The sequence below is a fragment of the Pituophis catenifer genome, unplaced genomic scaffold (assembly GCF_029215685.1).
Source record: "Pituophis catenifer annectens isolate HBS135680 unplaced genomic scaffold, rPitCat1.0.hap2 SCAF_2, whole genome shotgun sequence".
Classification (NCBI taxonomy): domain Eukaryota; kingdom Metazoa; phylum Chordata; class Lepidosauria; order Squamata; family Colubridae; genus Pituophis; species Pituophis catenifer.
Window position 1 is genome coordinate 107,096,592 of NW_027256882.1, and position 21,613 is coordinate 107,118,204.

At 37.8% G+C, this 21,613-nt stretch overlaps 1 protein-coding gene across 1 annotated transcript in view; it reads left to right on the forward strand.

Annotated features, from left to right (window-relative positions):
• The window catches only part of KCTD16 (potassium channel tetramerization domain containing 16), a 196,641-nt gene extending 175,658 nt beyond the window's left edge, over positions 1-20,983 (forward strand). Inside the window, exon 2 of the mRNA XM_070933939.1 lies at positions 20,532-20,983. Within this exon, the coding sequence (XP_070790040.1) occupies positions 20,532-20,983 (452 nt within the window). The remainder of the gene's footprint in view (positions 1-20,531) is intronic.
• The last annotated feature ends 630 nt before the right edge of the window (positions 20,984-21,613 follow it).

The following is a 21,613-nucleotide window of genomic DNA, read 5'->3' on the forward strand; positions in this document are numbered from 1 at the left end:
CCCGGTTCAGACCGTATCACTCGATCCGGTAGCGATGGTGGCGGGTGGTTCAGAGAACCGGTAGCAAAAATCCCTGTGCCTCTCCCATGCCCAGCTGAGCCGCGCGATCATCAGAGGCTGTTTTTTTTACTTTTAAAAGCATTTTTTCTACAACCTCTTCGGCGGAAAAAATGCTTTTACAAGTTAAAAAAAAAGCCTCTGATGATCGCGCGGTTCAGCTGGAATCATCAGAGGCTTTTAAAAGCATTTTTTTTACATCTTCTTCGGCCGAAAAGGTTATAGAAAAAATGCTTTTAAAAGTAAAAAAAAAAAAAGTTGGCTACACCCACCCAGTCAATTACCTCACCACCACCAAGCCACGCCCACAGAACAGGTAGTAGCAAATTTTACATTTCACCACTGCTGTGGTGGTTTCCATCAGTGACTGGTGTTTTAGCACCAAGCCAGAAAAAGAGACAAAGCTGGTTGTAATGGCCATAATGGGAATTATAATTCCATGCTCTCATCAGGGAAAAATATGCTGAAGAAGTTAATTTCTAATGTCCTTCCTCCCCTATCTCAAAGAAAAGTTTCCTTCCTATTTTTTTTAAAAATCTTCACAACCAGAAAGTATGGAAATAACCAAATGTTTTTCAAGAAATTGTTAAAAAGCTCAGGGGAAAATTACCCTAGAGCAGGGCTGTTAAACTCGTGGTCTGCAGGCTGGATGCATCATGCGCTGGCCATGCCCATGCCCAGTTTAGCAAAGGGAAAAAAGTTGTGCTATGTCACGTGATGATACAAGTTTGACACCTCTGCCCTAGAGTGTATCCTTACCATTGAAATATTGCACTAACTCTAATAATATGGTAAAGTACAGAACATCTCTGCTTCTTAACTAAAGGAGCAAAGTGTTGCTTAACTGTTGCTGAGAAGAACTTAATTATGGCCTGTGTATTACAATGCAAATTTGAAGAACTGTTTTGGACATACCATAGACTAGAACCTAATTTACGACTAGTCTAATATGTCCTTTGAACATTTTCTCATTATAAACTAAGGCATTGATAGGGGTTCTCTCTCTCTTTGAGTCAAATTTTAATGCTGGGACGTTCCCAAGCAGAGACATACTATTATCTGCTTATTTGAAAGCATGCTAATATTTATCATTTATTCTTTGAGACTTAATAGTAAAATGAAAAATAATGGCATACTTTCATACTTTGGATTCATTAATCCATACTGGTTACTCTGATTTATTATGTATAGCAAAGAAAAGCAATTTCTTTCTATATGTATATATTTGGGGTGTATATCTTTTTTCCCCTAGGCCTTTTACAGAGACAGGCATATAGCAGTGATATAGTGAGATTGTAAGATGGGCCGGAGGCAAAATTTTCAATTCTTTCTCTGTATTTTAGAGACTGGAATTTTTAAAACTCAAAACCAGATGAAAATATCACCAAATCTTAAATTCCATATTAAGTATTCTGATTTGGGTTAAAATCAATATGTGTTCTGTGAGCCTTAATTTATACTATGCTTGTTTTTACTCAAATGCAATATGGGTGTTTTTCTTTATTCAGTCCCTTTGTTTCTTTCACTTTCTCTTTCATTGAAAAGAATCAACACTGCAGGGAACTTAAAGTGTTGATCATTCTGAAAAATATTCACTCTTAAAAGAGCAATTGAATGCTTTGAAAGTGGTGCAATGTATTTAGAATAAACTAGTTTTTGCTGCACTACAACTTTTGTGGGAAAATCTTGACAGTCAAATAATATCTCAAAGCTGTGGGGGCAGAAGTTCCTGCATAATTTAAAATAACAATGGCTCTTTAATCAGATGAAAACAAAGAGAATAAAAGCTGTACAGGCCTTTTGAGGGCAGTATTGAAGAACTTTAATTTTGTTCCTTATTTTCTTATAAATTGTCTATGAGATCTAATAATTTACCTTGGACAAAATGGGGATAATTAGTGCTTTGGCTATTTCAGAACATTATTTTAGTTAGATTAGTACTAAGGGCCTTTATGGTATATTTTATTTTCTACTGGAAGAGGAGTTAGTTGAATTAGGTAACCGAACTGCATTTTTTGGTTTAATACAACTATTTCACAATTGCAACTGTTTCCATTTAATGATGGGATATAAATAAAATCATGCAGAGAATTTTCAAGAATGCACACACACACACATATCACAGTATTTCTTTTTAGGGTAAACAATATCATATAAAGCTCAGGAAAAAAAACAAAGGAATAATAAGCAAAAGAAATTAAAGTAGGAGATGGGGGGGGGAGAAGAAATTAACTAAATCCAGTTTGCTTCAACATCACTGTAAGGGTAAAGGTCAGGGAGTGGATTTTACTCTGCTTGTCATAGCCAACTATAGGGAGCAGTGCTCATCTCCCTATCAAGGCCATTGAGCCAGCTCTGTCTGAAGGCATTTCTGTGGTCATGTGGCCAGCATGACATCACAGAATGCTGTTACCTTCCCCACTTCACCTTGAAGTGGTACATATTTATCTACTTGCATTTGCATGCTTTCGAACTGCTAGATTGGCAGGAGCTGGGGCAAGGATGGGAGCTCACCCCGTCATGTGGTGCTCAGGTCTCGAACCCGAACTGTCAACTTTCCAGCTAACAAGCCAAGCATCTTAACCACTGAGCCACCGCATTGCCCCTCAACATCACTGTATTTTCCATAATTGTTTATCATCGCAAATCATTTTTGCTTCTACCAGATCCATTCTGAGTTCTTTTGCTCTTGTTTTAAGGAACCCATCAACTCCATCTAACAATGATTTCTGCTTCCTGTAATCCATTCACTCTTCTTTTATATATTTCCTTTTCTGGTCAGTCTTCATTTATTCTCCATTTTCATTAGCAAATCACTTTAACATATTTCTATCCTAGGGATCACTCACTTTTATATTTAAAGCAAAATGGGAAGAAGCATTTAGCTTATTTAGGCAAAAATTCATTCCCCATAACAAATCACATGCTACCATATCCATTATTTTTCTACAATATTTGCAAGACTTTAAATTTGCTGCCTTCCATTTTCCCATTTAAAATAAATATTCTATTAACATACAAAACGTCGCCTACTTGCCCTAATTTGTCATCATTTATTTATGACCTGCATTCATATACTGTATTTTCTCTGCCCATTACCATTATATTGCCTTTAATATATTAATTTTCAGATTCATATTCCAACAACTTATATACAGGACAAGATTCTGTATTTTGAGTGTAGATGATTTTCCAATTTGCCATTATCCTACATCCATTTATAAGTGGCCAAAAGGTATACATGTAGATAGGAGTACTGAATACTGATCTGAGTATTGAATACAATTCAGGTTGTTGTTTTGAAAAAACAACCCACTTCAATTTGAACTGGAACTGCTGTGATTCAGAGGTTTCTCTGAAGTGAATAATGTGCCTCCTATTGACTAATATGAGAGAAATATTAATGGCTGTTTTCTTTTTCTTTTTCCACACTAGACAATTATGAGGGGATTAAGAGTGCCTAATTAGAAATTCACTGAAGCATCAGAAGCATGAAAATAGCAAAATAAAAATATGTAGGTTTCCTATCAGTAATATACAATCAGTAAACATTTGTATGTACATATTGTTCTAAATTTACAGCTTATTCTCTAGACACTCACAGGTTCTCTCTCTCTTTCTTTTTAAAATCTCAGTCCAATTATAGATCCAGCAAATCCTAAATTCCTCCACTTTATCTGGATTAAATTTTGTTTATTCAAAGCACCCCCTTTTTTGGGGGGGTGGGGTAGACAGAATAAACTTTTTAAACCTACTATTTTCCATTTATGTCTACCCATTGTTCTACCTTTAGAAATACAGATATAGGCTGGTTCTGACATAGTCATTCCTGCATGCCATCCAACTAGAGATTCTAGTATTTAAGTAATTATACAGCCTTGGCAGCCCTAATACATTTCCAAGGCATTGTTGAAGACTCTGAAACACATGTTCAGCAGCCAAGATACCCTTAGGCAGGATGGTCTCCATATATCAGTTGGCAATTGCCTTATTTTCTCTGCCATTATGCTAGTAAGATGAAATGGCTGACCTGAATTTTGTGCTGTATATCACAAATCTAGTAATAGACCTGTGAGGAATGGCAGGTATCAAGAGATTTGAAAAGTGAGGAAGAATTTCCTTACGACAATACCTACACCTTTGTCTTATGAGCTGATTTACAAAATGTTGACTTTCTATGGCTTTTAACAAATGGCTATTCCGGATGGCACTTTTTATCTCAAACCCTCGAGCTCTGACTGAGTGATAAACAGTTGTAACTCACTCCAGTGGCAACAACAAATGTTAGTGCCATATACTTAGCGAACCACAGAATGGTCTTATTCTCCTCATGAGAGGAAAAAGAAGTCTGCATTTTCTAACAGAATAGAGTTCATTTGAGGACATCTGCAATTTTTTTTTCTTTCAGAGAACTTGTGTGTCTTTCCACTCCACCAGTACAGCAATTCTGAACTGCAAAGTGGAACATTAAAAGGGAAAGGAAAATACAACGTTGCACAAAAAATAAGAAGGGTATATTTACTTCTCAGGATGGGCAGCACTTAAAGATGAAAGTGAGATGAAAAAACAAGGTCACCCTGAGACTAATAGATGACTTGTATACAACCTTACTGAAATCTATAAATGTAAATGTAATAACTTAAGAAATGAATATTTTTACAGTTGCTGAAATAATTGGGGCCTTGATTTATATAGGGGGAAAACCCTGCTTATTAGCATTTGTAGATTTTTTTCACCCAGGTGTGTTGTTCTCCTTCCTTCCTTCCTTCCTTCCTTCCTTCCTTCCTTCCTTCCTTCCTTCCTTCCTTCCTTCCCTCCCTCCCTCCGTCCCTCCCTCCCTCCCTTCCTTCCTTCCCTCTTTCCTTCCTCCCTCCCTCCCTCCCTTCTGCCTTTTTTATTTATATAGACACCCATCTCACTTTAGAGAGGTGCCTTCCAGAGGAAAAAATCATGAACACTTGTGATTTGTTTGCCATTGTTCTGAGTTGATATTTTTTTCTACTGGCAACTTGGTCAATCTATAAAGCCAGAATAAATACAGCACTCATACTACAGTGATTATTGCGGTAGAAAAATGTGTTGGTGAGCTATTTCAGCGGCTATTAAGATTTTACTGCTCATGTTTTACAGCAGGGTGTGGAGGGTATAACTTTTCCCAAGTGACTGAGGTACAATTTCCAGTAACTCATTACTGGTCTTGCTAGCCGAGACTTCTGAAAATTGTGCTACCATCACTTTCAAGTGTAGGATGGATGGATGGATGGTTATATATTTGTAAAAGCTAAACAGAAAAATGGATGGGAAATCTCAGAGGGAAAATGTCAGCTCCACTGGATGGACCAAACCAAGAAACCAATTCAGCAGGAAGGCTAAAAGTACTTGTTTTTAAAATGGCTATAATAACAGAATGCTGCAGAATGCTGAATCTTTCTTATAATCTAGTAAATTAGGGAGGTGCCTGCCTAAACTGCTTCCTTGGGTTACCTCATTGCTCTGAATTTAAAAATATGTTTTAATTTATTTTGCTTATCTCCATCAAGGAAATCCTCTTCCTTAATCTTTACAGAAAAACATCTAAATTGCTTTGCTATCCATCACTGGGCTATTATCACTGGGTTGTTGTCTCTTTCAGTGGGCTTGATCGACTTGACCATCCGCAGGTGACATTAAGTAGCAACTAAAATCATTTCAGTAAACAGCAACAAGAATCCTTAGTTGTTTGATACCTATGAACTTAAGTCAGATGTGTCTAGCCTGAAACTCAACTTTTAATGTAACAAAAGGCCAAAATCACAAAGGGCACAGAGAATAATCATATCAAATTGCATTAAATTAAATATAAATTACATTTAAATTAACTAAATTTAATCCTAGTTTTTCCCATACATTACTTGATCCTGGCTGCATATATTTTTTGGAGTATGGATCCTGGCACACCACTTAAAGGCCAGATGAAGCCCATACTTATTTCTGCTACCACCAACAAAAGGACCACCCGGATTTAAATCTACCAACATGAAAAAAGAGTAGTACAGTACAGCAGTGGTGAAATCTGAACCGGTTTACTACTGGTTCACTGGCTGCGCATGCGCAGTGTGCACCATGCACCAAATGCGTGGTGCACACGTGCAGTGCACACCAAAAGGAGGCATGCAGTAAGTAAAACAGTGTGTGTGTGTGGGGGGGGGTGATCACCTGTGGTATTTTTTTTTATTTTTAATAGCATTGCTTTTAAAAGTAAAAAAAAAAAAAAGCCTCTGACGATCACGCTGATCAGCTGTGATCGTCAGAGGCTTTTTTTTAACCTTTTAAAAGCATTTTTTCTACAACCTCTTCGAGAAGTTGTAAAAAAAAATGCTTTTAAAAGGCTCTGATGATCCCAGCTGAGTTGCCTGATCATCAGAGGCTTTTTTTTTTTTACTTTTAAAAGTATTTTTTCTATAACCTCTCTGATGATTGCACGACTCAGCTGGGCATGGGCAGGGGGTGGGCAGAGATTTTTGCTACCAGTTCTCCAAACCACCCGCTGCCATCGCTCAGGCGATCCGGTCTGAACAGGGAGCATTTTACCCCTGCAGTACAGGTAGTCCTTGACATACAACAGTTCATTTACTGACTGTTCAAAGTTATAACGGTACTGCAAAAATGACTTGTGACTGTTTTTCACACTTATGACCATTGTAGCATCTCCATGGTCATGTGATCGAAATTCAGATGCTTGGCAACTGACTTGTAGTTATGACAGTTGTGGTCACCTTTTGCAATCTTCTGACAAGCAAAGTCAATGGGGAAGCCAGATTCACTTTACAACCGTGTTATTAACTTAACAACTACAGTGATTCATTTAAGAACTCTGGCCAGTAAGGTCATAAAATGAGGCAAAACTCACTTAACAACTGTCTCATTTAGAACAGAAATTTTGGGCTCAATTGTTGTTGTAAGTCAAGGACTATCTGTAGTTACCAAAACTTTGAGCTAGGGAATCAGATCATGAATTTGTATGAAGCTGCTAAAATCATATTTAATATTTCCAAAGTTTGGGCTAGCATCTTCATTCTCTCCCATTGTAACATTCTTCCTGATGTGATGGAAGATGAGATGATATGAAAAGAAAGATCAGCTTTGCTAGTCTGCTCTATTTCTAAAGGCACCGGCTTTGCTCTGTGCCATCAAAAATAGACATTTTCTCTGTGTTCACAGAGAATTAGGGCAATTCCATGCCACAATTTAAGTGACTTGCCTCCTTTGCTATTCCTATGTGTTTCTTAACTCAACTTCTAGTTCATTTTAGGAGGGTGAAATGGAACTGGCCTGGTGCTCAGACTACAACTACTGCAAGACCTTATTGATTGGTCTTCTGCTTCTTGACCTTCCCACCCATGCCCTTTTCTCTTTAAGGGTTTCTTCTTTCTCACTAGTATCCATGCCTTGCCCTTGCTTTTTCAGATGTTTGCATACATGGATGCCTTCACCCCCTTCCCACATTATCTCTCTTGACACCAAGAAAGATTCATTCTTTTTTTTTCCTCGTGGAAGTATCACAGTTCCAATGCTACAATAATCAAAGCTCAATAATCAAATCAAATCAAAGGGAACAGATTGCACTGATGATGTTGCCTAGTTTGGTAATGAAATGTGTGCAAGAAGACAATCAAACTCAGAGAGCACCAAGGACCGCACAGATTGTTCTTTTGTTTCAATGTTGCTTTGGAGGAGCTTTTAAATGAGGAAGAACTTTTCAGTTTTGTAGAAATAAAATAATAATGTGTCTGCATTACAACTTAAAAGTGTTTACTAAAATGAAGGCAACCTTTGTAGTATTGTGAGCAGGTAACTGAAAAGTAAAAGGAATGTACTTTATTCAATCTGTGGAAAAATGGGTGATGTAAGAATTGAGTGATTAAGGACAGGCCATAGCCTTAAGGATTTTTTTTGCTGGGTCAACCATAACATTATTTAAAAAAATATAGAGGCGAGAGCAGCCTAGTGTGAAATGGTTGTGCTAGAGGGGAGAACATGTACCAGACAGTGCAGCCATTGTAGATGGGATTGCTGCTGGAATATAATGAAATGTTGGAGACCAACAACTCTGAAGGTCTTAAAATGGATTGGGCCAAAACAAAGCAGTATGAATTGGAGCTAGAAAACACAAGAATGTAATGCATTTCCAATGTGCTAGGAATGGAAGGAGGACAGTGTCATTAACTCCTGCCCTCAGAAGTTAGTGAGTGGCCTGTCCTGGCGATGGGCCATGCTGAAAGTGCAGGTCTGCCCTAAGAGAGCATAGCTTTCCATGCTCATGAAGGGCAGAATGCATTTGCTAATTGATGTTCACTGCCCAGTGAAACTGACTGCTCCTTTTGCAGTACAGAATGTTATGAAGCGAGGAAGTTATTTATTCACGAAGGAGAAGGATTGCTCTGTGCAGTCTCTTATGATGGTTGCATGGGGTAGGGTGCAATAATGTGTGGGAAAATATTTTCTTAGCCGTTTGCAGGTCTGAAGGAACACACTTGCAAAATTTCTCCATGTCTTGTTTCAAAGGCTCTGCATTCTCAGGTGGAGTACAACTTTGAAGTCCAGTGTTAGTTGTTGTTACTCATGAGTCAGTTCCCCGCCTCTTTGTCTTCAAGGGATTTTTCCACAACTCTGTCCCCAAATATTAGAAATCAGCCATTGATAGGCTTATTGCCAAACCTGAGGCAGCTTTTCAGTCTAGTGATCAGCACTTCAGAGATGGAGAGGATGAGATAACTATCCTGAGGCAACGATGAGTAGTCGTTCTTTTACTGTACAGTGACCTAGTAGCAATGTGTCAAGTAAATATAATTAATACCCGTGTTTCCCCGAAAATAAGACCAGGCTTATTTTTGGGGTGTGTGTGGAAAACAAGCACTAGGGCTTATTTTTGGGAGTGTCTTACTTTTTTTCCCCCATGTATGGCAAGCCCACTTCTTCTGCTTGCTTGCGGCAGGGCAGGAGGGTGCATGGCATGCCAATGCCGCTGCCATGAGGTTGGGGGTGGAGCTGCCCCACGCGACCCACCCTGGCTTACCTCAGGGTCCCTGCAGCCAGACAATCCATGTCCCAACACCTGCCTCACCTCGTGGCCATGGCACCAACACGCTGCTTGGCCTCCTGCTCTGTTGTGGCCTCAAGCAAGCAGAAGAAGTGGGCCAGCAACCACGAAGGCTCCTGCTACACATGGGTGCAGGTGCTGATTAATTTTTCTTAATTTTTTTTCTCTAACAATTTGTATTATTCATTGTTTATTTGTATTGTTTTATCTTGGTAAAATTTTCTTAATAACATGATCGCAATTCATTTATGATTAAAGCTATTTTTTTCACTGCTTTTGTTGCTGCTGCTATTGTTTGGCCACTCATTCTGTAAATGACAAAAGCTACCATAAATACAAATGTCAAGATCACCTAAACATTTTAACTTGGTTAACTTAATCCTGCATGATCTGAAGATCAGATTATCAAGGGAACAAAGGCAAGGGGTGATACTTATTTCCTTCATAATGGAGAAACCTAAAAGAGGACACAAAAACTTGAGAATGGTATCTTGAAACTGGTATCTGAATGAGAAACAAGAAAACAAGAAACAACTACAATAGCAGAATAACTTCATATATATGCTAATTGGGTTTGTCTGAGAGTGACTGCCCAGACAAGAAAACATACACTTGTAGTGGATAATGAAATGAAAACAACTATTCAGTGTGCCATGGCAATGAAGACGGAAATGCCCATTTTATGGTTTATGAGAAAAAGTAGTGAGAGCTTCCAGTGTCATAATGTGTTTACACAAATCACAGTGAATACAATCACATTGAGTACATTATAGTTCACTCAGCCCATCTCTTCATAGCAACTGGTCAAAGTACAGAGCAAATAAACTAAGAAAAAGTTAAACTGTTTGGGTTCTCTTTAGCTTAGAATAATAATTGTAACTCTATATTGGCTTATTTCAAGAAGTGAGTCCTATTGAATTCAGATTTTTCCCCCCCAAAATAAGTTTCCACATGCTTTTAGTGTGGTCAAGATAAGATGCTCTTTTCTAAACATGAATTGTGTGGAAAAATAGATTCACTTATTGTCCATTTACAAAAGACTAAAAGCCCAGGGTCACTGGGTGTCAAATGTCAATACAACATGTTAATCTAAATATCAGACTGACTGATTATTTGAGGTATGGATATGGATGAAACTGTCTTTCAACCTCATTGATTCGGGTCTTGAGGGGAACATGAAATCAACCTAAACTTTGTATATGGCTTTATCCAAAGTATCATTTAATATTTTGAACTGTTCGGATAAATTGATACTTTTCACAGAAGGCAGTATATGAAACTTAGTAAAATGAGATAGTAAAATCTATTAAAATATAGCCCCAAGAGTTATTTCATTTTTTTTTGTTTTACCACTCTTTTTTACTGGATCATTAACTTTAAAGGACAATGGGATTCCTGTTGTTTGAGCATCAAATCTAATCAGCATAAGGCTCATAAAGTTATTGCCTTCTCCTAGCTTGACTGGTAGTAACAATTGAATATGGAAAGATTATCTCTTCATCTTGAAAGTATTGTTCAGGGATTAGCAGTATTAAACTGCTTCTGCAGCTGTTATTTTTAGCTACCCATAGTAAACCCAAAGGTGCTTTTTTCAAGAGGCAACTGGACTTTCTGTTTTTTTCTTTAAAGATGTTTCACTTCTCATCCAAAAATCTCCTTTGGGACAACCATGACCTGGATGACTGAGAATCTCCAAAGACATTTACCCATAGTAATTTTTCCCATTTTAGGAATTCTAATTTATTTGACTCTAATATGCAGTAAATAGTATTGCATGTCCAATGGCAGGTTTTGTGTAGAACATAGAGGGAATGACCTTCAAGGATAGGAGGAAGCATCACTATCAAGTCAGATAAGCAGGGCTTCAGCCTCATCCAAGAAACTAGTTTGAGAAAACCTCTCAGACAAGCTCTCCCTAGTTCATAGGGAGGGAGAGGGAAAGCACTAAGACTTACTATAATAAAAGCTGTTATAATAAAAGCAGGCCCAGCCTCTATATGACATGATTTCTGAGTCTGGCCTAAGTTATAGGTTGCCACTTTGTTTGTTCCTATTAACCTATAACCTGCTCTTCCCAATGAAAAATAGGATATAAGTGCTTTAAATAAATAATAAGCCAATTAAGACCTTGTAAACAGGATCTGGTTTTCACGTTGTTGCACGTAGTAATGAAAAGAAGCCTATAGTGGAATTATTTCCCTTCAGGTTGTTGTTCAGCTTTTTCAAAGAATATAGTTGCTTTCATTTTTTTTAGTATGGTAATAAGGTCTTTGGCAAAACAAGGGTAGGGAGCATGAATACTATTTAAAAATAGGCCTGACAGCATGTTACTAACATGGAAGCATTTTATCATGGAAATTTTTGATAAATGGGGAGAGTCCTACTCATTTAACTACTGTTTGCACTTCCAATGTCTATGATTTGCAGTTAAATTGACCCTTTTCATACATTATCCTTCATTATTTCTTTTGCTTTATTCCCTTCCTTGAAGTTTACTTAATATGCGATCCTAGTTAACTCACTTGTTATCTTATAATGAGGTTGTCATGGCATAAGTGAAGAATTTCTCATAGCAACAGTAGTAAGAAAGGGAAAAAATATCAGTCACATGAAATTCAAGTCATCTAGAAACAAGGGGCTAAAATATACAAATTTATCTCAAAGTATTCTTTGAGTTTGTTGGGTTTCCCCTCCTATCCTCTCAAATAAGTGTGTGGAGAGTTGCAGCTTATGCAAGATCATCACAGATTTTCTGAATTTTACATCCATTAAAAAAAATCCCAAACAGCTTGCATTGTCATTGTTCTGAAAAACATTCTTTGTAATCTTTACTGTTATTATTTTACTCTCATGAGCTATATGTGGCTGTCTTGTTCTGCCTATGGAGGCTTTTTGCTTAGAATGGTTTTCAATGTGACTTTAAAGTTGTGATGAGGACTATGCATGCAGATGGAGGTGGTTCCACTTAACTTTGGCAGTATATGTATTGAGCAAACATTTAGAGCAGGGGTCCCCAACTCTGGTCCATGGACTGGCACTAGTTTGCAGCAGGCCAGAAACTGGGCCACGCAAAGAAGCAAAGCCCCATCCATGGGATGCAGACAGCCCACAAAACTGCACCTACTCCAGTCTGCAGAAAACCCTCTCTCCACAGAACTGGTCCCTGGTGCCCAAAAGGTTGGAGGCTGCTGATTTAGAGTATCTCTAGTTGATCAGGAATTAAAATGCTCACTCTCCAAATCTATTCCCAACCTTTCTGCACCTTCTACATTGTGTACTTGAAGGCTCAATCCACTTTGTAAGAATCAAATGTACGCAGTCCATACAGGGCCTTCAGTTTGGATTAAAACTTCTTGGCCTTTTCAAACTCCAATAGTTTTAGTTGGTTTTGCTGGGGAAAAAGCCTCCATTAACTTTCATTTGGATATCTTTTTTTTTTTTTAATTGATAGAACTGTGGCGGCATTACAAAAGACAAACACCTATACTGAGAAATATTAAACTTTCCTGTGTTCAGTGATCCCGATGTGGATCAAAGCCTGTTTGTTTAGTTTGGTAATATGTTTTATATCCTGCCTTTCTTTGAAAGATTCAAGGAGTTCATGTAGCATTATTTTCCTGAGACTGGACAGTCACTTGTCTGGAATGGTATTAGGGTCTCCTGCTTGTGCAGGGGGTTGGATTAGAAGACCTCTAAGGTCCCTTTCAACTCTGCTATTCCTCCATTTTTCCCCCCAGCACTTATCCTACAAAGTAAGTTAAACTGAAGGTGACTGGTCCAAACTCCTTCAGGGAATTTTCAATGCTGAAGGATCCAAGTCTTAGTTCTCTGCCTGGAACACGGCTTTCAAAGACCTATGTTGTAATGTTTTGGTAATAGCCTATATTTTTATGCTTTTGATATTGTGAGCCACTTAGAGGTTGAGATGTGTATCTATATAAACCCCCAAAATTCCATGATCAATTAAAACAGAAAATTATAGAATGCCCATTTACCCGAGAGTAAATCTGTTAAACTCAGTGGAAGATTTTAGTGCAAAATAAGCGAGACACACTGGTAAAAGCCAGCCCCTTCTGATGAAGTTGATTGGCTTGTATTTGTGTGATATTTTAGTTTTCCTGCATCTGAACTTTTGGTTTAGAACATTTCTAGAAATGACCCTATATCAAGGGCAGGTTCCGGTTTTGTAAGGGTTTGTGGTTCGTTATGCAGAAGAAAAATGGTGGAATAAATTACACAAAGCCACAAAGAAATAAGCTGGCATAGAAAAAGTAAACATTCAGGTCAGTGCTGATGAGCATTAGTTTGGCACCCATTCATTGATTGTCAAGAGACCGAAAACTGCTTGATTGTGCAGAAACCTTGAGCCCATGTTCAGAGTTGAGTTGCACTGTTGAGTTCTATTTGCAAGACCAGCTCAGAAGTGCAAGATTCCATTAGCACAAAAGACATCAAAGTTAGAGTTTTATAGCTGGCCGTATTAAAGAATTTGACAGCTGGGAAAATAAATGAAGCCCAACATAGTGTTAGCCTTGCCACCCCGACATTGCCCTGATAGCCAGTTTAATGAGGTGCTAAAATGCATTGGCTGGCTACTCATGTCTGTGTCAGAGAACCCGGCCACACCTTCAGTCCCTTCAGTGATTCACCAGCATCCTGTAATGTTAGTGACAAATCCAGAAGCAGCTGGAGTACCATCAAATCTGCAAAGCTCTGATTCAACTTGCTATTCCCCACTTTCAGTTCATGAATCAATGGGGTGATTTGATCAAAGCTTAGTCAAATCAAAGGCTCCTTTTCAAGTGTTTATAGTTCTGTTGTGTAGTCTACAGAGTTTTGCTGTAGGAAATCATTTCCCTCCCTCCCTCCCACTTTTGGGTGATGTGGGAGCTTATGCTCTGATTATACATAGATCACTTACTTGGCCTACATAAGCAGTGATGTGTGTAGCTCCCTCTTTATATTATTTATGAAATCTGAAAGTTTCATAGATCTACAGCAACAGTGACCCAAACAAAAAAGAATCTTAGTCAAATTGTTTTGTTTATCTTTGACCTAAAAGAATTTAGTCACTGAATAGAAAAAGCTGTTACTGTACATGTGACTGTCATTGTCTAGTTTGACAATGCTTGGTAAAGAGAACTAAATAAAAATATGTAATTTAGCATGTGGAAATCTAATAAGATAAAGGAAGCGATACAAGAACATACATGGAAATCATATGCTGCATGGTTGAATCTATGATATGCAGCTAAAATATTTTATAGTGAAAGAAAGAGGAAAACACTGTTTCACCATTATGTTTATCTCACCAAAAAGAAACAGAACAAAACTGAACCATGAAACAAATGCCAGAAATGCCAGAATAAACTACTTGCACAATGAAGTTTTGTGAGACTTTGGCTCCCTGTGTATTCATTCAATTCATTCAGTATTCAATTCATTCAGACCTTTGTTCCATTGGCTGTCTTTATTAACAGCACTCCCTGTTGCAAGATTTACATGACTCCCTTTCTCAAAACATTGGAAGAGTGTGACACACTGTCAGCCTTGCTTCTGCTGGGCATCTTCACATTGGGGAGCAGCCTCCTATTGAGGAAGTCCATTTTCATCTCACATCCCCGAGAGCTAATTGGAGGCTTTGGGGAATTCGTGCTGCCTCACTGAGAAAAGTCTCTTTCTCCAGAAAGATAGTGCTCTCTGGCATCCTCCCAATCGGCTGGAGAACGCCTCCTTTTCTTCTGCTGAAAGTAACTTCCAAGTGCACTAATGCTTTCCCAGAACTGCCAATCAGCAGTTAGTGAAGTGCTGGCGAGGGAGGACGGTTATCTGCACCACAGCTACAATCATTGGGGACAAAATCAGACCCTGCATTCAGCAGAATCAGAAGGTAATCATTTGATACTAGGTGAAATAAAATCAGACTGAAAGACCAATAATGAAGCTAAAGAGGCATGACAAGACAGCGATGCTTACGAAAAAACTGTACGCCATTAAAAAAAAAAAGCTTGCAAAATGCAATGTAGCAAGATATTATCCCAGATGACATAAGCATTACACAATTACACAAAGAAACAGGTAATAACAGATAATTCTGTTATCAGATTAGCATTATTTTGTTACTCTGTTAAAAGATTATCTATCTATTATTTATTAATTAAATTTTTCATCCTCTGTGAGTTAGATGGGCAGCTTCAAAATTTGATAAACAAACAAATAAATGCTGTCCATCTCACTTTGAAAAGCAACTCTGGGTGGCTTCCAATTAAAATCATATTTTTTTTTACATTAAAATCGTAAATGTAAAAAATATTTAAAAGCATGAAAAAGCTGTGGTGATGCAGTGGTTAGAATGCAACAGGCTAATTCTGCTGACTGCCAATTTCCAGCAGTTCGGCAGTTCAATCATTTCTCAAGGTTGATTCAGCCTTCCATCCTTCTGAGGTCAATAAAATGAGAACCCAGATTGTTGGAGGCAATAGGCTGACTCTGTGAACCACTCAGAGAGGGCTGTAGATCACTGTGAAGTGGTATCTAAGTCTAAGTGCTATTGGTATTGCTTTGAAATACAAAAGCAAGATAAAAGGCAAGATCACTAAAGGGGTAGCCCCTTTTCAGTTAATCCACCAACCACCTCCACTACTGAGCTAACCCATGCTAATTGGCAGAGTCAGGTTTTAATGCCCAGTGGTATTTTAAGGCAGATCAGTGGTGAAATGTAAAATTTGTTACTATCGGTTCTGTGGACGTGGCTTGGTGGTGATGGGGTAATGTGACTGGGTGGGCGTGGCCAACTTTTTTTTTTTTACTTTTAAAAACATTTTTTCTGCAAAAATGCTTTAAAAAGCCTCTGATGATCCCAGTTGAGCCTCGCGATCATCAGAGACTTTTTTTTTAACTTTTAAAAGCATTTTTTTTTGGCTGAAGAGGCTGTAGAAAAAATGCTTTTAAAAGTTAAAAAAAAAAAGCCTCTGATGATCTTGTGGCTCAGCTGGGCATTGGGAGGGGGCAGGGATTTTTGCTACTGGTTCTCCGAACTACCTGCCGCCATTGCTACTGGATCGGGCGATCCAGTCGGAACCGGGAGCATTTCACCCCTGTGGCAGACCTTACCATAGGCATGGCAGTATTTCATATGGGCCATGGAAGAGTAGCCTTTCCTTCTACACCTGCTGACTGAAATTCTTTGACAGATGAGATCTGCAGCATGCCCCTTCTGCCAGTCTGATGAGATGGGCTGACCACATTGGAGCGAGATGATTCCTCAGATAATCTGGCTTCATGCTATGAAGAGTTTAGGACATAATCTAGTTAAAATTATGTCCATTGTGCCCCAAAAAGTTGGAAGAGACTGAGTGATGGAACAACAAACTATTTCAAGCTACAGGATGAAAGCAGTTTGAATGTTTGGCTCTTTTTTTTTTTCTTTAACTAGAGAACTCATTTGCAAAGCTTACTTCAGTTCAGGTCATCCCATTGTACACACTGATTTGCAAAACTGTACTAGTAACAAACAGTCACACCCAAGGCTGGCAGATGCCTGGTTTGTGCAAATGCACACAAGTTCCAGACAGGTTTACAAAGCAGTAAGCCTTGTGGAAGAGCTGGTCAGTTAGAGTTTAGTCCAAAACAGAGCACAGGATCACAGATATAAATCAGTGGTGGGTTGCTACCCGTTCGCCCCGGATCACGCAAACCGGTAGCTTCTGTGCATGCATGCATGCATGCAAGCATGAGCGAACTGGTAGCAAACTAAATTGAAACCCACTACTGGTATAAACGTATCCACAACAAAAATCCAGTAGCCAAGAAAGATGACAGTAGTCAACAAGTCCAAGAACCAAGGTTAGGTTACAAGCTGGCATCAAGGACATAGGAACAAGAACCCCATGGTGGGCCTCTTCCACAAAAGAGGGAAGCTATTGGTGGCTGCTGTAACATAGTTTAGCAACAGGTGTAGCTCAGTTAAGGGACTTCACAACATTGCTTCCCAAAGAGACAAACAGAGGAATTCTACTTAGCCTTCTGAAATTCCTGATGCCTCCTTGAGGTGAGTGGTCAGCCAGGTTCTGGACACTCATCAGTTCTTTTTTATTTTTAGCTGAGTCAGCCTCAGATGCTTCATTCTTTATCAACTCCTGAGGCTGTGTGATGGTATGTGAGAATTATTTTGAGAGATGAGGGGAAGGCTACCTAGGGAACAGTCAGATTGGGGGCGGGGGGGAAAGGAGAGCCCAGAACTGCACAATGGGCAGAGAAAGAAATGTATAAAGGACACACCTTAACTTCTGAGACAGTGGGAGATTTGTACTTTCAGACAGATTCTGATTAATGTGGCCTTGCAATAAAACTGAATTAATTCATCTGGTCTGTTTCCTGTCTGGTCTATCTGGGAAGGCTGATTCTAGAAACTGCTCCACAAAGAAATTATTTTTGTAAAGCTTTCTAGGCTTGTAATTTGAATTTGGAAGCAGGTAGATTAAAAAATAAGCCCAAGAAAATTCATTCTATCCTGTTATGGATTTTGGGTTGTGAGATTGCAGAGAAACAGAAAAGAGATTTTTAGTTCTGTTTTTTTTATCTGTCCAAAAACCTGTTCACATCCAGCTCTTATGTTATTTTCTCCTGAAATAATAATGTCTTTCTTATTGGTTGCTTTCTGGAACAAATCTTACCTGATGTTCTAAATCAGTTCCTTTTTTTGCAAGTAAAAACTAGATAGTGGCAGGTTTCTCCTGCTGGAACTAAGTAAAAATGTCATCTTTGAACTAAGGATCTGTGAATCAATAAGGCTGATAAATATGTTTTTCAAAAATTTCTATGGTTTACTTTTAACCAAGCTTCCCTATGTAATATCTCTTCCAGTGGTGGAAGATTTATTTTTTAAAAAAATTAAAAATCCAATTTAACTATTATTGACTTTTCTCCTAGACCATATAGAGAAGGAGTTTCAAAGTAAGTCTATCAATTAAATTAGCAATGCAATTCACAGACTGTCAGTTTCCTTCATTGTAAATAAGAAAAAATGAGTAGCAAGAGAAGTTGTTTTCCAACTGTTTTGTAAATGATGGATATTTTGTTAACAGGTGTCACAGGCACAGAGAACCAGAAAAAGTGTTTGTAGGAAGAGAATGATTGTTTGTTTTCATGTTTAATATATACATGAACAGAAAATTGAAAACTCAGCTTTTTCTCCTGTAAGGTTGGCTTTTTAAGAGACCAGATGGGATAGGCATAATCAAGAGGCAAAGAATAATGACAAACCTGACTTGTTTTTTATAATGTGTATTAAGTATATAATATACTTAATACCTGCAAATAGCTTCTACTGTAAAATCTCTCCAAAATATGAAAAGTGATATGGATACTTGAAATAATTCATTCATTCTGCAGAACAAGATATTTAGAATTGACTGTATGCCAAGGCTTTGCATATGCTTTTAAATAATTCAAAATAATTATTGTAAATCCTCTTCAGATTTACAATATATGCATGTGAAAAAATGGTAACAGGACCACACTGTTGGCCCATTGAAGCACAGTGATTTAAAATAGGACATTTGGATTAAAGTGTCCTATATCTACTGGAAATTCCATGCAACCACCCACATAAAACTTTGGGTCAATAGGTGCCTCACTTTATAGCTAAGCAAAAGGCAAAGAGTGGAACCAGTAGGAAGATAGCATGGCATCCAGAGCATAGACAGTGATGCAGTTATTCTTCCTTTTTTAATTTCTCCATCTATTGTATACAAACAGAGACAACAAGGGAAAAATTTTATATCGCTGAACATATCCACAACCCTGCCCCACAAAAAATTCTTGCTATAGGAGAACATTCCTATATTACTTCCCTTACTGTGGAATAAAATTCAGTGAATGAAAGGCATTTACTCTAGAAAAGATAGAGATAAGCTCTTAAGTGTTGACAAGTTTTTAACACTCTTAATTTAAGAAGCCAAAGTTGAATTTGATACCACAAAAGTGAAATTCGAAAATTTGCATCATCAAAACTTTCTTCTTCTACAAGCTCTCAATATACTCTTACCATCTGCTGTGAAGTCTTGGGGGACCTTTTGGAGCGTACACTGTGGGTGTATAGAAGCTGTTTTTGTGGCTCTATAATACAACCATGGTGATGGATTTCACCCTTCCTTATATATACAAATGAAGCTTACATTTTGTGTTGCTGTGACTTGATAAATTAGTTATTCAGGTTAAGCAGAATGATCAGGTCTTTTGACTTACACAACTAATGAGATGTGTTTTTAATTGATTATGTTTTACTTTTTAACTCTCAACTGTTTAAAAATATCCAGTGGATAGAAAGGTTGGATAAAATTATATACATGTGTATGTATGTATGTATGTATGTATGTATGTATGTATGTATGTATGTACATATTGCTTTTTGATAATAACTTTTTATGGCCTCTAGGAGCTGACACAAAGCTTTTAGTGACGACATGCAACAAAGGATACAACTCTAACACCAAAAATTAAGAAGTGTATTTGTTCCTTTATCAAATAAAGCCAGAGTATATTTCTCCTCCATGCAAAAAATATTACATATAAAAAAATAAAAATTAATATTAAGAGGTAGATTTTTTTTGCTTTTTAGTACTTAAAGGTGCCCTTTTCCCACAATATCTGATTCTGGTTTGTTTGTTTGTGTAAATCACACTGAATGTTACAGAATGATTGAAATGGCCTTTGTATGCAAAGTATCTCACCTTCCTCGATTTTCATTTATCAAATCTGTGCCTTAATTATCCTCAATATTCAACAACTGGAATCAATTTTGGCTTAATCTGTGTGAAGTTTATGACCCTTACATGTTGGAAATGAAAATTTTGTTGTTTACAAGAAGTGATATTTAAATCCATTATTAATTTAGTGTTTCATCCAGGTTCTTGTAAAACACTAAGAACTTCCCTTGCAGCATTGCAGTCTTTATCTTAAATCTGACACACCACCAAAGGTATTAAGAAATATTACTAGTGAAAGTATTAGTATGAAGTGAAATGTTATCAATGGATGATAACAGTGGGGAAAAAAAGTTCTTTGGTTGATTATTGTCCAAAGTTTCTGACTTCCTGTACTAATCTGATCCTAACATTTGTAAAACTTGAAAGCCATCTGCTGTATTTCAGAATAAGATGGATGAGCCAATTTCTCTAGCCCTCCAGATAATTCTTTATTCCCGTTTCCATCCCTTCTGAACTTTCATTGCCCACTATTTCTTTCACCCCTTATATTTATCTTGCTTCCAAAATCCTAGGTGAACTCAATGCTTTATAATCCAAATGTGTTAATAGGTTAAAAAAAAAGAAGAAAAGGTGCATTTCATGGCTGCTTTTTGGCAAGTCTAAGTTCCCTTTGTTTGTTCTCCCAGGTGAACCATCACGATGGTCATCATCACACTGTGACTGCTGTTGCAAAAATGGCAAAGGTGATAAAGAAGGTGAAAGTGGCACATCCTGCAATGAACTCTCCACCTCTAGCTGTGACAGCCAATCAGAAGCCAGCTCCCCTCAAGAGACTGTCATCTGTGGCCCAGTCACCCGCCAATCCAATATACAGACTCTGGATCGACCAATCAAGAAAGGTCCTGTGCAGCTCCTTCAGCAGTCTGAAATCCGGAGGAAAAGTGACCTGCTTCGAACTCTAACTTCTGGCTCTAGAGAATCCAACTCTAGCAAAAAAAAAGCAGCAAAAGAAAAGCTCTCAATTGAGGAAGAATTAGAAAAATGCATCCAGGATTTTCTCAAAATCAAAATTCCAGACAGGTTTCCAGAACGAAAACATCCCTGGCAATCTGAACTTTTACGAAAATATCATCTATAGGAATGGGGTTTCGCCAAGGAAAATCACCTGTGCATCTTTAGAAATAGGATGAGGAGAAAGAATAATAATAACTTAAATCACACATAAAGAACCCATTGCTATGTCCTGCCTAATTTGCCTATTTCACCAAAGCAATTCTAGTTCCATGTAAACAATGAGATAGGAGGAATAACAATGCATTTATTTGTTAGGCTGTTAACATACATCAAATGCTTGCAGTGCCACCTGCACATTGAAATCAAATGCTAAAGATCATTTACACTATGATTTATGGCAGCACCAATCTATTAGAGAGGTAAAATAAGGCAGAATCCTGGTAGGTGGTGATTTTTTTAAGCTGCATGCATTCCTGAAATCTTTTTAAAACATTATTTATCCATGGCCAGGATAGGCAGAGGCCAAGAATTCTGAAATTAAGAAATTGTCGTTCCAGTTTACAATAGGAGAGGCTATGTATACTTGTCTGTCTCTCTACCACTGTTTTTACCTTTTAACTGTGCTTTCTCTGAAAAATATTGACTACAATCCTTTGGCGACCAATTTATCTTGGTCTCTTCTTCTTCTTGATGGCTGAATTGTTCTTTTGGATATTTTAATTTTTGTATGTATGAGAGCAGTCTGTTGTTGCTA